At 40.1% G+C, this 18,487-nt stretch overlaps 1 protein-coding gene across 22 annotated transcripts in view; it reads right to left on the bottom strand.

Annotated features, from left to right (window-relative positions):
* Positions 1-302: 302 nt before the first annotated feature.
* LOC108051185 (protein muscleblind) overlaps positions 303-18,487 on the bottom strand; it is a 160,931-nt gene continuing 142,746 nt past the window's right edge. For 6 of the 22 annotated variants that reach the window (XM_017133176.2, XM_017133188.2, XM_017133175.2 and 3 more), the window contains 3 exons: positions 16,469-16,723; positions 14,819-14,860; positions 8,919-13,999 (listed from right to left, as the gene is read on the bottom strand). In XM_017133176.2, coding sequence (XP_016988665.1) covers positions 11,942-13,999; positions 14,819-14,860; positions 16,469-16,723 — 2,355 coding nt within the window. In that variant the 3' untranslated portion in view covers positions 8,919-11,941. Of the gene's footprint in view, positions 2,349-2,994; positions 3,080-3,888; positions 3,994-4,336; positions 4,407-4,968; positions 5,028-8,918; positions 14,000-14,818; positions 14,861-16,468; positions 16,724-18,487 lie in introns of those variants that run through there. The other 16 variants (XM_017133182.2, XM_017133179.2, XM_017133178.2 and 13 more) reach the window with 12 other exon arrangements.

An 18,487-nucleotide genomic window follows, 5' to 3' on the forward strand; every position in this document is an offset into this window, starting at 1 on the left:
CTTTTGTATACAAAAATATGATTTCTCTTGCTGTAGTTCTGCTGATTTATATTGATCGTTATTATAAAATGTAAAAAAGGATTATGGTTTCTGTACTCTGTTTTCTGTATCTGATCTCTGCTTTTTGCTTAATAAAATCTCCGTATCGTTTGCCTCTCGCTTGTAGTAAATCGTTGTTGCAAAAATAGGACGTGACTGTACTTTTTTCATCTTCATCTTAATTTTCATCCTCGTTATCGTTATTATTATTGTTATTGTTATGTGTTTATTATTAGTTGTTCTTGCTGCTTATCTATGGCCTATGTAGATTCTGTTTTTGATTAATTTTGACTATTTGCCATGGAGAACTGTTTTTCAGGCTTAACCTTAGCTAATATTAACACTCCTCACTAAATGTTTATCCACTTTTATGTACCTTTCTTTATTCACTTGTATTTGTATTTTTTTATTTGCATTGAAATATGGAACACTAGAGTTTAAAATAGTTTGTAACTAATTTTAATGCAACTGCGCTCTCCTCCATTTTTCATTCTCTTGTAATATTAAGTTCAATTTTTAATTGCTAATTTTCTTTTGTTTCTTTTTGCATTTAACAACACTCTTTTTTTTTCGTTTTTACTCTTTTGTTATGGTTTTGTAATATTGTAGAGTCGTCACTCAATAGTTTCCCTCTAATGCATGTCACTTCATGTGCAATTCGGATGCTTACACCTTAAAGTCTTGCCATACGTACGAAAAAGTTCTGAAGAGTTTATTCTTCTCTTCCCCCAATAGTACTTATTTTGTTCTTATTTTTGTAAATAGTTCGTATCAACCTTTAATTTTCATCAAAAACTTCTATTACTGCTTTGTGTATTAATGTTTGTGTTTCATAGAATGTGATTGTTTAAAGTTCTCTTTAGCATAGACCTTTTTAGACAAGTTCTGCCTTTGCTTTTTGATTTCTTTCAATTCAGCTTGGAGACTTGTGAAGAGCATCGCTTTGGGTATTCATGATTGGTATACGTATTGTGTGGCTTAGGTTGTGAGGAGTAAGTATCTAGGTGAAGTGGAGTTGACAAAAACGAGTATTCCAATGAATTAGGTAGGTGGCAAACTTTTAATAAAAACCCTAGGAGGCGAGTTCCTGAAATCGCTGGAGATTTGAAAACTCTAATCAAGGTATGCATTCTCTTTGAATTTTTAATTTTGATCACTATAAACAGGATATCTTTAAAACAATCTCTAGAAACTTTGTCACTACAAAGTATTTTCCAATGGTATAGTTCCAGTATTTTCCAGCTTTCTTGTAGATACCTTAACTATTGTTTTCAAATCTCTGGTGATTTCGTAGGAGACCCACCCTTATGACTTAATATACGTTTCTGGGAAAATGAACAGAGCTAGAGCTGCCCCCTCCGGCAGATTGAGTAACCCCTTCTTCTAGATGCAACTCGATGGAGACGCCACCGTTGCCGGCGCCACGGTGATTGTGGTGGCCGGTAGGGCTGCCACTGTGGTGGCCACCACCTGCCCCATCTGCGTCTGGTAGTGGTGCCCCACGAAGGCGTGCTGCTGCGGCGGCGGCGCCTGGGTGGTGTACTTCAGCAGATGTTGCTGCGGGGCGGCCTGCAGCGAGATGAACGGCGTCGCCTGGATGGGGATGCAGTTGGAGTTGTAGTCGCTGCTCAGCACCAGAGTGGGCGTGGCATCGGTGTAGTAGGCCGGGGCCTTCAGAAAGGTGGCCGTGGCAGCGGGGCCCGGGTACTGTTGCTGCGGGGTGGGCATCGTGGCCGTCGAGGTGGTGGACAGCGTGGTGGCCGACGAGAGGGTGGGCGAGGTGGCTATCGAGCAGGAGGACGAGGAGGAGGCCGACGAGGGGGAGTACGGCGAACTGCAGTGGTAGGTGATGTGTGGTTGCTGTTGCGCGTGTTGCTGCTGCAGGTGTTGCTGCTGTTGATGCTGCTGTTGCTGCTGGTGCTGCTGTTGATACATGTTGCTGGCGTGTGCTGCCTGCTTGCTGGCGTTGCTGTGGTAGTAGTTGTTATTGCTGCTGTTGCTGTGGTAGCTGAACTGTTGCTGCTGCGGCGGCTGCTGCTGCTGTTGCTGTTGCTGCTGCGGCTCGATGATGATCAAGTTGCTGGCGCCGTTGAAGCCGGCTGTTGCTGCTGCCGCCGGATTGGCTGCTGTTGTGGCCACCGGCACAGCTGGCTGCTGGTCACTGGGACTGGTGATCATGGCCGCCATGATGTTGGCCGGCGGCAGGACAATCGGTATGTGGTAGTATTTACACTGCTTGCGGCGGCACTGGCTGTTGGCGTGATCGCGGCAGACAGCAACACGTTGATCAATCACCTCGACCTTGTCATCTGCATATCAGATCGGATCGGATCGGAAAGCGGGGATAGAAAGAGAGAGAGCGGGGCGTTAGTAAGTCGGTTGTTATCGGGTTATAGTAGGTTGGTTTGGCAGTAGAAAACAGTGAAAGCTCTTCCAAAAATTCATTGTTCAAGTTTCTCGGTAATCAAATCAAGTGATCTTTACTGCAGCTGACTTTCACACAATTTTACATGAGTTCTTATGAAAGTGAGGGGTGAAGACTTTGCTTCAGATTTAGCTGCCTGAAAACAAAACCTCTCGCATTTGGCTCGAAAATGTTCTTTACAATATTTCATACTTCTGTGTATTTTTGTGTGTGTAATTATCCTGACAGAAAGCCAAACTTAAAATAGTTGTAAACAATTTAATCACGAAAATAGTCAACCGTTGCTCTCAAATCATATTCGCAGCCAATTGAGCAAAACTAAACAGAATAACTTGTGGTGTTCTCCTAACTACAACTTAGGATTAAATCGGAAATCATCTCAACAATGTCTAGGAGAAGGAAGCACTAAAAGCGTTTAGATATAGATTTAGAACTAAACCCAAGAGTGGGAAACGGAAGAAAAGGAGGGGAACATATAGAAAGATAAAGAAAACTGAGGAAAAGGAAGAAACTTAGGCACATGCACTTACCTTCAGTTAAATGAACGAATCTACAATTTAACCGACTGCACATAGATCTATTAAAATCTTGGCACACCGGGAGGGTGTCCAGTAACTATATTGGGCATGAGAGTTTGTTGTGTGTTCAGACATAGTTTTTGTTTTGTGGTTTTTTTTTTTGGGTATGGCAGGATGCAAACGGAAACCAATTCAGGAAATCAAAAAGAGTTTGTGGGTTTTTTTGTGTGATTCGGGTTTTTTTTTGGTTGGGGATTGGATTTTTTTATATTTATCATCGGTTTTCAGTTTCGAAAAAAAGAGAAGAGCAGAAAAAAGAAAAGAAAAAGAGCACAAATTAGTTATATCTTATAATATTGAAATGGTTCACTAGAATGGTTAATGGTTGGTTAGAATAAATACGGTTTCGGTTTCGGTTTTACAATTGCTTGATGTTGGTGGAGTTCCAGATGTTAGTCGTAGTTAATAGAGCTAACTAGATATGTGGGTATAGGTATGTCTCGAACGTTCTTATCGGTTTCACATGATACATTTAATATAGATACTCGTATGTTAAGCTAGTTTTCTCTTCGACTTAAATAATCTAAAAAAAAGGCGGAAGAGTCAAATCATAAAATGGCATTGCAAATGAATCGAAAGGGTTCTGAATCATAGTGTGTTCCTCGCAATTGTTCATTTCTGTCTTTTGATGGGATCTGCGGGGTAATATCTTGTGTGTGTGTGTGTGCGTGTGTGGAACTTAAACGCATAGCTGAGAAATAAAGGATGCCACGAAATAAAACACTCTGTGGAAGCAGCAAGTATTCGATCAACAGAAACTGGGCCAAGAAAAGCTAAAGAAGCTCCGAAAGCGAAGCGCCCCAAAGAGCTATCTATGGATGGACTCACTCGTATGTCTGTTAGGGAACTCAAAAATGCTCTGATCTCTGATTTGATCAATCTGATTGCTTTTGCTTAGGTTCTATTGGGGCTGTACTAGGCGGTAACAATTACATATCCTAATAGGCGGCACTAGAAATATAAGAAAAGAGAAGAGAGAAGAGAAAGAGAGATCGTAAAAGGTGGGGTTAATTTCTTTACCATCACATCGAGGCCTCTTTTATTTTTATTTTTTGGGGGGCCGCAGCCCTACGAGTGCGACACGGAAACCAAAGAGGGGGAAAATCAAAAGCTGCCAAGCTGAACTCAAAGTTAAAGCCTCAAAGCTTCTTCGATCCTCGCCAAAAGTCGCCATAACCGAGGCACACGAAAAGCTGAAGCTAAGGCAAAAGCTAAGCACACAGCTAAGCCAGGAAGCTCGTCGGGAATTTAACCAGGATTTAAAAAAGGGGGAATCGATTCGACCTATGCATACCTAATTATGTAAAAGGTGCCGTTCACTAGCATCGGACACTGAGTGTACATGAGGCCCCTCTCCGGTTGGGCTACGATATCGAAATATATATAGAGAGAATACACAGTTTATATAAGTGGTAACATCTCAGGTGCGTGTAGTGGGTGGGTGGATGGGTGGTTTGGTGTGTATGGCATGGGTGTGGGTGTGGGTGTGTATGGGTGGGTGTTGGGTAAACAAACAACTGCTAACAGCTATGACACCCCGAGGTGTGTCCAGCTCATGTCGCATATACAGCCATAGCCATAGATCCTGACATCACCGAGTCAACGTCATCGTCTCGTGGCCGCGCCTTTGGCCCTGTTTGTTTGTTTGATTGTTGGTTCTTGTCTGAGGAGCGGCAGCGCATTTAATTTGATTAACTCAACGGCCCAAATCCCCTCCCCCCCCCACGACTGCCCCTCCTGCCCTTCTGGGTGTACAATTTTACCGGGGAAGAAGTTGTCTCAGCTAATACTTGCTGCTCTAGTCGTGTTTTATTTCCATTTCGGGGCTGGTTAAAGGGTTGAAAAGAATACAAATGATCATGGGACAGGGGCAAGCGCTCATGCAGGAAGCCCACGGATGGCGCCGATAGCCAGGGCAGACTGTACCTGGCCACTGGCATCCGTGTAGATGACACAGGAAGCGTTCAAGGGTATTTTCGGACTCGCTATGAGGCCAAATTCATTTGGCCAAAAAGCCAAAAAAAACATGCCTCAAATCAAATATGCGTTAAGAGACAAATATTTATAGAGAAATATGAGCGGGGGTGTTGGTAAATGTGGTTCGGTGAAATAAGAATAAAAATGAAAATATGTGGACACAAAAATACACATAATAATTTAAATTTCAGGTTTTGTTGGTTTTCCATGCAGCGTTTGTTTTTCGATCCAAATCCGTGCGTGATTGTTGTTATTCATAAATTAAATAGATATAAACATTTGGTATCGTTTTTGTTTGAGTTGCATGCAAATGGTGAGAACATTGTTTTCATGTTTTAAATATTATATATTGTTGATTTTTTGCGCATGTGTGTTAGCATGTAAAAAAGGTAGAAAAATTAGAGTAAATAATTATGTTGTTCGTAGATCCATTGAAAAAATGAAAATAAATAAGTTTGAATTAAAGTCTTAAAATTAAGCTTAAGCTGCATATGCGAAAAACAAGATTCTGTCTGGTGTTAAACCGAAATTGTCCCGTATGTTGGTCGGATTTGGTCCTATCTTCTACCTCGTTAGCTGTCCCTGATTTCGAATTATGCAAATAAAGTGAAAGCCTCGGGAAAAAAACTTTGCAAAAGAGGTGAGAATAAAGTTTTGGGCGCCACACGGGACACGAGTTAATAAATGTAAATGTGTGACACCACGCCCCCATTAAAATAACAATGTTTTCGTGCTGTAATTACGGCTTTTTCGCCCTTTCAGACCACAACCCCCTCACCCCGACCCCCACACATTGTGTAATTAACTTGTTGCTGGCGGAAAAGTTTTTTCGGATCTCTGGCTTTGTTGTTCGCATATGCAAAAAGGCAAACGCACTTAAACCTATCGTAGATTAGTTCGGGTTCGGTTCAGTTTTGGTTTGGTTTGGTTTGGTTTTTAAGCTCGATGGCAGCAGCAGCAGGCAAATTAGCAAATTATAAAACAGTAGCATACTTTTTGGGGGCTTGGGCGGTTAGTCGACGCTGCAAATAAAGGGATTAAACTAAAATGAAAACGGCTATGAAGCGCAGGCTAAGCGGCAAACTGAAAAATGCAGAAAAAAGATGAGTAATCAAATAAAAGGCATATTAAATAGTTAACAAATTAAAACTCATTTGGCAGCAGCAGCTATTCACAATTTTTGAAGCGCATTTCAAACTTGTTACTGCGTCAGCCGTAAATGCTGAAAATGAGAGAAAAAAAGAGGGTAAGCTCGGTTCGGTTATCAAGCAGGGGACAATCGCTCCTCACAGGACATCACACAGAAACAAGGCAAATACTTACTACATACATACAAACAAGCCTGCAAAAGTCAATCAAATATGGTAGATAGATACATGTACGGATAAATATAGGGGTTTGCAATAGGAGCATCAAATTTCAAAGGGAAACGCAAGAAAACTTTCACTAAATTCTTTGGGTTTACCAGTTTGCCTTGTAGTTGTAGTGTTTGTTTTATTTTTTGGGGTGTGTGTGTGTTTTTGGGTGTCTTTTTGGGTGTGTGTGACTGGGCTATAGACTCTGGTTCTTCCAGCGCAGGAAAAGTTGAAGCGGTATTCTATTTGGTTTTAGATGTTCTCGTTCTCAAGCGTTTCGCAGTGCCTTCAAAAGCAACTTCACCTAGAAAGCATCTCGCACTACAAACTTGCTAACTAAGTGTGTGTATTTAGGTGTGTGTTTTTGGGTGTGATAGTGTGTTGTGTATGTGTGGGTGTGTGCGTGTTGGTTAGGTATCATATGGAGTATAGTCTCCTCTATGTTCAGCAAACAGTCAAACATTTTACATTGCGGATCTTTTTGATATCCTGCTGTTACGAAAAAGAAAGAAAAAATTCGTTTGAAAAGAAAAAAAAAAGAAGTCATGTTAATAACATTTTCTGGAGCACAAATGTATTGTATATGTATGTGTGTGTCTTGGTGGAGCTAAGGAGATTGGATGCCCGATCGAATTACCCAATAACTTCTTTATAACTTCGATCTCCGATCTTTCTTAGCTCCACCGATCGAAGCGGTTAAACGACAAACGAGAAGTCTACCGAAACAAATAAGGTTAACTTTAAACATACTTAGCATCTATATAGCAGGTATCAGTCTTCAGATATAATCGTAATACCATTAGGGGAGTAAACAAAAGCTCGGATATTGGGGCGGTGCACCAGCTTACCTTAGAAGTGCTTTCGTATAGCTTTACCATCATACCACATGCCTCAGAAGCCATACACGAGTTATATATGTATGTGAACAAACGCAATGTACGAGTAGTATTATATCGGTCTCGAGAGCGAGCGAGAGAGATACATATATAGAGGGTAGAAAGAGACAGCCACTTGCAACGTCACTGCTTGATATTCATACTCATAGTCATATCGGAATACTTGCTACAAAAAAGTTCTGTTTCATTGAGCACATGCTGAAAAATTACAAATTACGCTCCAATCGAAAAGTCTCAAAAATCATGAAGAACGATATTAAATCAAAGTAAACACAAGAAAGGCCAACTAAATGAAGGTAACTGAAAAGAAATTACATGATCAGGTCGCACAGCAGCGTACTTTCCCCCGACAATTTCTCCGAGGAGGAGAAAGACGAGCGCTTTCAACGGGCGAACGAAAGAGAGAGGTAGTGTATGGTCGAAAGAGACGACATTACTGTTTCTTTGGCGACGCTCAAACTTTTTGTAATGAACTCAAAGAAAAGCTTCAAGTTGAGTTGGGATTATATCGGAGGACCGACTGATTCAAGGATCATGCTAGTGATAGAGATACATTAAGACTGAAAATCTTGAGGTTGTGAGAGTAACATCTAAAAGATAGAGATATAAAGTTGCTTGAAAGAGAGTTTAAGATTAAAATAGAGCAAAATGTTGGCAAAAACTTAAAATGGTTCGAAGCATTTTCTTTGATAACATTACGAAAAGCGCTTAACTCTAGTGGGTATAATTGATATTGACATATATATATAGTTTATTCCATACACAAGAACAGCTTTAGCCAAACAATACAGTAATATTTCTCTGGATAATCCAGCAAGCCAAGTGTTTCGAGAATTCTACCAAAGAAAATCGGGTGTGTCTGTGTGAAGTGAGTGTGAGGAAATCAAAAGGAGTTTAGTCGAGCAGAGACCACATTGAGTTTTACGTACGCCTAGACAGTTACCACCGAGGTTCATTAATTAAAGAAGCGCTTACGGAAAAAATAGCGAAAAGCTTGATATAACTTAAATATTCAGCAAAATGAGTAGACCAACTTAGGTGTAAAATCATAAATATACCATTACAGAAATTTAAATAAAATAAATCGTTAATAGAAACAGCCAACAAATAGAGAGAGAGAAAGAGACAACGCACAGAAAACTGTTGTTTATGGATTAGTAGTGGGTGAGAAAGAGAGAATGTTAGTTTTGAGTTGATCACTTTCCAAGTTTCGAGTAAAAGAAGCCAACAAGTTGTTTTACGGTTTTTACAATAAAACGTATATAATATAATTTCAATATAATTTGTTTTGTCTTTATAATAATACGACTAATGTTAGCACAGATATAACATATTCATTAGTGTCTTTGCTTGTGTATAGATGTGTGTATAGATATATATTTCGACATATATATTTAAATGTTATGAATAATTTTAACTTCGACATTCTTGCTTTTTAACCAACTCTCCTATTTGACATGCAATCGTTTTGCCATTCTTTTCGGTCACTTATCGTCGATGGGACTGAAAGCGAAATGAGAGCCTGCATTGACTTCGTTTTCTCTCAGTGTAATGTGTGTGAGAATTCTGGTTCGGCTACAAATCAAAAGGAGGCAACTAGGTGGATTCCACTAAACTATAGTTACTATTGGACGGTACTGTACTTCTATCTATTGAAGAAGGCTTGAAAACCCATTGATTATATTGGAATGGACTGTGGTTTCCTAAGTGGTTGGTTTTTTTTTTTTTTTTTTTTTTTATTTGTATATTGAAAATCAGCCTAACTCATTGTTATCCTAGTGTCAACTGACAATTATTATTGCATGATAATGTTAACATACTGTTTTTGTTGTTTGTCTGTTTGTTGCTGTGTTTTTGGTGCATTGCAAGTTGGAAAAGAAGCGGAATAAAATATGAGCTCTTAGGTCTGAAATGCAAGTCTGTTGTATCTTGGCGCCATGCAGTGGTGAGTGGTGTTTTGGTTTGGTTTCACTTTGTTTTTGCTTTAGTTCTTAGCGTTTTTTAGTTCGAGAGCGTTTTCTAAACATTTTCGCATATACTTTCATTTGCTGAAATTATGGGCGAACGGCAACAGTTCTACATTGTCAACGAAAAAATTAACCATACGACACATATAGATAATGTTATCATAGTTTTATGCAAGACATTGAGATATAAGATGGATATAGGTATATTTAGATCTGGTTTAGTTTGCTATTCGTATATATATTGTATTCGGCTGCCATGTTTAGTAAGCATCTTTCTTATCGAGTATATAGAGTAAGCCAAGCATTAGCTGGCCATAGTTCAGATAAATAGTATATTCAGATTTTACAACTAGTTCTCTACCATTAGCGTACTCATTTTGCTTGCCATTATTCTAAGAGCTAAAACATATATAGGATGAGATGGATTAACGGATGGATAATAATCAGATTTCCCTTTGGGAAGAAGCAATAGTTAGGGGAAGCAGGTCAAAGGAGAAAACTCAGGCAGTCCTTATATTATGTGGGTGTTTCTGTGTGGAAGTGAGAAATTTTTAGCGGGAATGAGCGAAAAACAAAATAATATTTAATAATGGTATTAAATTAGGAGTTCGCCAAGCTCTGGGAAGGGAAATAGATGATAATAAGGGTGCTGCTCTGCCCGAAAGCGCTCGGCAAAGCTTGTGTTTTTGTGGATCGGGATCTGACATGTCCTTGATCAAAGGAGTACATTTAAATCAGAGGTGAGATGTAAAGCGGCACAACAGAAAACGAGTATCAAGTGAATACCGAATAAATTAAATCAAATAAAGTAAAATACCAACACACAATAAGATATATATATTTGTTTTTTCGTAAACTATATATTTAGATAAACACACGGTATTTCAAATAAAACATTAATAAAAACTATCGAAACTAAACTAGAATTAGGATTAGAATTAGGATAAGAATTAGTGGCAAACATCAAATCGTTGTAAGACATTAGAAGTACTTTAATTAAAAACAATTTTACAGAGATTATCGTATATATCGAATAGTAATGTATGTAGGATGTTCTCGGATGAGGAGTTTTTGCGGGTGCGGGGTGTAGGCGGGGAGTCTAAAACTTAAGGTGCGCAAGTCAGTGGCAATTTATCTTGTTGTAGAATCTTCTCAAATTTTTCAATCGGGAACACACTTTAAAAATTATATAATAACTACACTAAAAACTGGTTTATAAGTACATAAAATACATAAATATCAACGTAAAAATTACATAGAAAAGAAAGTAAAGAAAAAACGGATAATCACACGAGATCTAACATTAAAAACTTAGTTATGTTTGTCAATGATTTTATTCTTTGCTTAACAATTCGTTTACAGAAAGGAAAACATTTATAATACATCGAAAGAGTGGGCGATAGAGGTTTAAGAGTCAGATGACGAGTGGGATAAAGATAGTTGTTAAAAATCAAAAGGATTTACATAGTTCAGGTCAACACATCAAATTTAAATCTTGATAAAGTAACATTAACATAAATCAATTTTGCTGGCTTAACAGTCTGAAAGGTGTACGGGTGTTTTGGTGTGTTATTGTGAAACGGAGAGAGAGACGTGATAGTGGGTGGTGACTGTACTGTAATATCTGATTAGTAAGCTAGACATACGATTTACAGATCGATCCTGGTCATGTTTATGCCATTTTTGTTTGTTTTTTTTTTCGGTGAATTTGGTGAAGGATGAGCGTGTGTTAGAGTACATAGTGTGGGTGTATATATCGTATTGTATATGGGTAGCAGCATACAGCACGTACAGCTAGGTATATATGTTTATCGTATAAGTAATCTATATAAACTAGACAATATTCGTTACGCATTTATCGTTGCTCAACAATTTTAAACAATTACAACAGCATTCACGCTAGCTATCTAGCTAGTTATAGTTAGGAAACATTCAGAGACAGCGATAGGTTGTTAGAGAGAGAGAGCGCGGGAAATGGATGGTGAGCGGGGTCGAGAGAGATAGCTATACGAGACAGGGACGGCGATGTGGCATCAAGCACCCGCAGCTAGCAACAAGCAATCACAACTGTACCCAGCATCGGTAGCAGCTTAGGGGGACTATCCTTCCGCCCATGGCATTATCTGTTTGATCCCTCAAAGCTTTTCGCTATCACAGTTCCTTGTTGTGTTTTTTATTTCCCCTCTCTAATCCCGCCCTCCGTTTGTGTTTCTATAAACTAGAGTTGACTAAGTGCTATCCGAAAAAGGAACTTAAGTATTACTATCAGCTAACATCTGTTTCTCTTCTGTTTGCTTGTGCTTTGAAAGCATGCTTTTTCGATTCTTCTTGTGCAAAAATGGCAACACTTTTGAGTCACAGTGAGGTTGTATTTCGTTTGTCAAATAACTTAATGGCAAATTATCAGCAAGTTTTGGGCATTCGTGTTAGTAGGCTTTGATCTTCGATCTGTCTCGCTGTCTGTCTGATTTTATTGATCGTGTCATGGTTCGTTTTTTATCTATCGCTATGAGGCCTATGGTACAACTAAGGTATTCTCTCTACTTGTCCTTTTCAAGAAAACTGAGGCACATTATCTTACGTCTTCGATGTGTTTAAATCTACGAATCTAGTTAAGTGTGACTTTTCATCTGTTAGATGGCTGGGTGTCTTAAGTACAGTTGTGTTTGAGTTTAAAGTTAGTTTTTAGTTAGGCGATGGGTTCTTAGGAGGTCTTCATCTTCTTGTAGGGGTTCAAAACCATGGCACTGCCTGGAGTTCCTCCCTGAGCGGCTGCTGCGGCCGCCGCAGCAGCTGCTGCGTATTGCTGTGCAGCAGCAGCCTGAGTCTGCGGCATCGCATACCCTGTAGTGGGCATCATTCCGGGATAGAAATATCCCTGGGCCTGGGCATATGGCATGGGTGAGGGGGCTCTTAGAAGGGCAGCCGACTGATACTGACTCGGATTGACTGATCCACCTGGCGCGGAGCGCACTGGAGTGCCTTGAACTGGGGTAGCCAGTCCGGAGTTGGGTAGGGATCCCAACTGGCGCATCTGAGCCTGGGCCTGAGCCTGGACTTGAGCCTGAGCTTGGGCTTGGGCCTGCATTTGTAGTAGAGCTGCCATGGAAACGGCCTGAGGTTGGGCAGCCTGAACGGCCTGCGGACCTGTGGCAGCCGCCACATAGCTCTTGTTCAGGGTCAGTCCGGTGTAGGCAGCTGCCGCCGAGGAGGCGCCTCCGGGCTTGGCAGCCGTTGCACTGGCCACCTTCAGGGCATAGTTCTTCTGGGCCACTTCCTTGGCCAAAGCAGCGGGATCGGCGGTGTAGTATCCACCGGCGGCGGAGGATTGGGGGGCCAGTCCCGCTGCGGCAGCATAGGCGGCATAGGCCTGCTGGGCATAGGCAGCCTGGGCATGAGCTTGGGCTTGAGCCTGAGCTTGAGCCTGTTGTTGCTGTTGCTGCTGTTGCGCCTGCTGCTGCTGATGCTGTTGCATCTGAGCCTGGGCATAGGAGGGTGTGCTGCTGGGCAGGCTCACCATGGTGGAGGTGGCTCCTCCATAGGGGGAGTACAGATTGCCATAGCTGAAGGCGGGCATGGCATAGTTAATGCGCTGCAAATTGGCCTGAGCTTGAGCTTGAGCCTGAGCTTGGGCTTGAGCTTGGGCCTGAACCTGAGCTTGAGCTTGAGCTTGGGCTTGGGCTTGAGCTTGAGCTTGAGCCTGGGATTGATAGGAAACTGCCGGAGCAGAAGTAGTCGGTGTGGGCAGGATGCCGGTGCTGTGACCATTAACCGTGTACCGCGAATAGGCCTCGCCATTCTGCTTGGCATAGTTGCGAGATGCCGATGCTGCTGCTGGGTTACCACTTTCTATATCCCCATTTAGTTCATCGGAATTGGCCGACTTGAGCTGGCCATTGTTCAGATTGTTGTTGATATAGGACAAGTAGTTGTTATTGTCGCCCAGGCCATTGGGCAGGGGCAGAAGACTGTCGGCTGGGGGGGAACTAGGGGGCGGTGTGTTGCCATTGGGGGGCGTGGCAGATGCTGCTGCTGCTGCAGGGGCAGTAGTGTCTAATGTATCTGTTGTTGTTACAGATGTTTCTGGGTTTGTTGGTGAGATTGTTCGTGTTGTATTACATTCGTTCGAGGGACTTGGATTTTGGTTCGGATTCAGATTCAGATTAAGATTCAGTTTTGGATTCGTTTGGTCACTATTGTCTTGATTGCTAGCTTGATCAATGGCATCGCTGCGATCCGCATTATCAGTGTCACCATCAGCAGTGCTATCGTTAGCTTTATCATGATCGGGATTGTGATCGGTTTCAGGATCACTATCGTTAGTATTAGTAATGGCTGTTGTTGCTGTTGTTGTTGTTGTTGCTAATGCCGATGATGATGGTAATAATAATGACGATGATGATGCTGTTGTTGTTGCTATTGCTGCTGATGATGGTATATTGGTAGTAGCAATTACAGCGTTTATGGTACTTTTATTATTAATAATATTAATCATATTATTACTGGCTGTTGCTGTTGTAGTTGTTGTTGTTATGGCGCTACTTAATTGTAGTTGTTGTTGTAGTAGTACATTTTGTTGTTGTTGTTGTTGATGTAGTTGTTGTTGTTGTTGTTGTGGTTGTTGTTGTTGTTGGGGATACTCACATGAGACTGGCACATAGGGCTGCATTAGCTGCTGATAGGCGGTCGCACCGGGCTGATAAACTGGAATGCCAGACTTTTCGGCAGCTGGACGTTTGAACGGAACCATGCCAGAGAATTGCTATCGAAAGAGAAAGAGACGGGTGGAGGAGTAAAGAAAGAGATAAAAAACAGATATTATTATTATTATTCGCATTTGAATTTCGCTTTCAACTTAATCTATTTGGTAAACATATACACTATAACAATTGCTTACAAACGAGCTTGTTTTTTTTAATTAGTAAATTTTGAGTTTCTTATTTTGTTTCTTGCGCTTTGCTTGCTTTTTTATCGCCAATTTCTATTTTTATATATTTTTTGGGGTGAGAATTACCAAATCATACGAAATATGAAACGAAATATTTCATCAAACTGAACTAAATTAGAACTTGAACAACGAAATCTAAACATAGGCTGAGTACAGTTGGCAACTGAATGAATCAAAAGTGCGTGCAGTTCGGTGGAAAATTGGGGAAAGCGTTCGCAGTTTACTTCTAAGTGAAATGAATAAGCTTTCAGTGTTATTTATTTTTTTAATTTATTTCTTTTTTTGTGACTTCTTATCCGATTGGTTTTTATATATTGTATGTGCGTATAAGCTTTAAGTTGGTCCTTTCGATCAACATAAAATGTCTCCATGTATTTATTAAAATTATATATATATTTTTAAGAAGCAGACCAATGGCCACGATTAATTAATCAAATTCGGTTGATTTTGAGTGCATGCGGCGTTCATCGAAAGATCGGCTGGTTAGTAGCATGTCTGGATGTATATTATATATTTATCGCTTGTTATGGCTACTCAGGCAGTAGACTTTATAGTGTGTATATATATATTGTTGATCGGTTTCTATAGCTGACTACTGTACGTGGCGATTGTCATTCAGTTTGGAGTACTTACGAAGTTTTCATAGTAAAATGAACCAACCGTTTTAACATCCATCTTTTTTGGCATTTATCGATTGTTGTTGATTATGCGGTTAGTGTATGATTTGTAGTTGATTGTTGGGTTATCATTGTTTGATTGATGATCAGTTCGATACGGGGTTAGCACACACATTTCGCAGTTATTATTGTTTCGAATTCGAATTCGATTTCGATTGCGATTTCGAGAGATAGTGAGAGAGGTGGAGTTTTGAAACGAACGCAAGAGATTATGGAATCGAAGAAGAGCAAATGAAGAGGAGAGAAGAACACAAATGAAATTAGTGGATATATCCTGGGCACAGTACAGTGGCATTATGGCATTAATCAGATACATATATACATAAACGGGTACACAGATACTTAGTCCTAATAGGTGGCAATGTGATGTGATGCGATGTGATGTGTGGGCGTGATGTAAACGGAAAAGGGGGCGGAGTGGGACAAACAAAGTCTGCAGGCTGCAGGTGGTGCATGTTCAGCTAATTAACCAGGAAAAGCACTTAAACAATTAAGCTCGCGAATGCAATCAGCGGCAGTGGCAGAGGCAGAAGCGAAAGAAAGAAACTTACAGTTACCGCTAAAGGTATAGCTACGGCTATACAGCCTTGGCAATTATCGGTTAAATCATTTTAATTAACACTTGGCAGGGCAAATGTGCTCGTGTTGTGATTGTGATTTATCATATGCCACGTGTAATTGGTTAAACTGGCTTTTGCCTTTGCAAAAAGTACGTGTGTGTGTGTGTTTCTGAGTTCGTGTGTGTCTGTATTGATTAGTGTGCCTGTGTGCGAATGTGTGCCTTGGTGAGTGTTTGCGCTTTTGATATATCGGATAATGACTTCATTTTGTAAATTAAATGCCGGGGGTTGCATCCCCAGCAGACCTGGCCATGCTGATAATAAACGTTAATTGATGGCACTTTGATGTGCATGTGACTGACTAACTGAGTGGGTGGGCAAGTGAGTGATTGAGTGAATGAAGAACTAAGGTGATGAGCATTTGGTTAGGTGAAAGTTGAAAGCACTTCGTTTCGAGGCCCAAAAAGGTCGAAGGATTGAATACGGAGGTTTCAAAATCTAAGTGGTTAGTTTCGATCAGTTTAAAGTTAGTGGCTCTTTAGTGGATCTTTAGTGAAAAGGATACCTATTTCTTACTTATGAAGTAACTTTGAACATGACATTTTATTGATTAAAACATCTATATTTGCCTTCCAATTTTTAATTTCTTTTAAGGTGGTGACATACAGATCACCAATTATAAGTTTTCTTTAGTTCATTGACTTGTTAAAATTTCTATAACATTCTTAAGCGCGAAGATGTATTTTATATATTTTTAATGTAATTCTTTGTTGTACACCAAAGCTGTTTACTAACTACTTCTTAAAAATAGCTATTCATATCGAAGATCTTTTCGACCGCCTAAAAGCATGCAACGAAAAAGGCGAAACTAGGTTCAACAACCAACAGAAGCGTTAACAATTGTCAGAACCAAGGCAAATCAATTAGTTAGTTGGAAAAAAAAAATTAAAATTCAAAAATCGAATATTGAAAAACCAAAAAATGAAAAATCGAATAACGGAATAACGGATAACGGAAAAACACAAGGTGAAGGAAAAGAAAAATACCAGTGGAAACATATCGGTTGTGTCCGCCGCCCGCTTCTTGCCCAATTCCAGTGTGTGATGGCCCATGACAGCGGCGGCAGCGGCGGCGGTAGCAGCGGCGGCGGCGGCAGCGGCGTTGTTTGTGGTTGTTGTTGCTGTTGTCGAGGTGGCTGCTGCGCCAGCGGTGCTGTGGTTGTTGTTGTTCATGTTGTTCAGGTGCTGTTGCAATAGTTGCTGTTGTTGTTGCTGGTGATGGTGTCCCGTAAGAGGTGAGGTCTGTGTGTTCGCATGTGTGTGTGGTGGTTGTGTAGTTGTGCGTTTTCGTATGCGTCAAACATTTTTTGAAATTTTTTTCGGAAATTTGAAATCAAACGAAAATTCAGACAGGCAAATATGCAAAATCATTAAAATATACAGGCATTTAAATGATGTGTCCATTAAATAGTTGACAGATTCCAATTCGAATTATTCAAGCAGCGGTGGTGTAGGCATTTGTAATTAATTTTTTTGTTTAATATTTTTTTTGTTTTCGATTTTCATGAATTATTAATTAGTGTGTCCAGTTTTATATTTTTATTTCAAATTTTTTTCCACCAAATTATGCACAGGGAATAAACATATTTGTTTGAGTTCATTTTTTGATGTTTTGTTGGTTTTTGTATTCGTGTTTTGTGCAAATGTGTGGGTGGGTTTTTGATTGTGTTCGTACCATCCATCGTAGAAGCAGTTACAGAGTGTGTGTGGGTGTGTGTGTTGGCACAGGCGAACAGATGAAAAATACATAATAGTAGAAGAGTACGGAAGTGTTTTGATATCGATAAGTAAATAAATAGAAAAAATCATATTTTACGTATATATAGATTATATTCGTATAGAGAGTAAATATGAATAAATCAAGTAGAAATCAACGGTAATCCAAATAAACACGATTTCCATTTGATATTGAAAGAGCCTTAAATAAACGTTACACATACCAACTAAATGTTAATAATTTCGATTAATATTCATTGGTTTTTATTTGGAAAGAAGCGTAAATCAAGTTAGTTTCGTGTGAGTAAAAGCCTTGTTTGGTTAGAGAATTGTTTCAAAAAAAGCTTGCGAAAGCCAGCAAAGTGTAAAAGCCTTGTTTTCTTACGTTCTAAAACTTATCCTTTCGACTTACGATCTAACTTAGGGGACGGCAAATTGATTGGCTTGCCAACAAAATCACTCGGTTCACCAATTGATTCGCCAACTTTGACTAAACACATTCGCATTTGTGGTTTTCTTCCGGGAATAATAAGTTAAATATTGATATACCTACCGATGCATCGATGCTGCTGCTCATTCATAAGAAGATGAATAACTCAGGCAACTCAAGGGAAACTAAACAAATAAACAACTCTGTTTCGGTTTAGGGGTATTTAGTTTGATATTGAGGGTAGTGTTTTGGATTTTGGAATACATTGTTAACTATAGTTTGGCCGTCGTGACCCAATTTGGTCTTTAATCCATATCGTATACAGTTTTAAATCCTCAGCAAAGTTGCGTCCCCAATTTCCGTACCCATAAATACTCTTGCAGAGCTCAATGCTAATGCGTTTAACACCGCAATTGGGTTCAGCTCTTGCCCGATTCTCGCCCCTTTACCACAAAAGTGGACCCATGTGTGCCTAATAACCAAGAACCACAAAATAAAAATAAACCAAAATAACACAGGCACACTGGCAAAAAACTTAGCATACATTTTCGGGGCACGGGTCTCATGAAAGAGTGCAAAAATTTGCATTTAAATGGAGGCAGCGAAACAGACAGCCTGTCGGAGGTGCAAAAGAGATGGGCACAGTTGACCCGGGACTCTTTCGTTGTTTCCCCGCTTTTTCTGGACTGCTAGTGTCACTGGCAATGAATGCTACAAATGGATTAATTCGCTTGGGCGCGACAACATCGTGGGGTGTTCGTACGTATATATATGTACATATACATATATATGTTCCCATAACTGGGCGCGTTTTTGTATCGGGGTCGAGGAGTCCATAAAAAACCAGCAGGCAGACTCCG

The sequence above is a fragment of the Drosophila rhopaloa genome, unplaced genomic scaffold (genome assembly GCF_018152115.1).
Source record: "Drosophila rhopaloa isolate 14029-0021.01 unplaced genomic scaffold, ASM1815211v1 contig_115, whole genome shotgun sequence".
Lineage (NCBI taxonomy): Eukaryota > Metazoa > Arthropoda > Insecta > Diptera > Drosophilidae > Drosophila > Drosophila rhopaloa.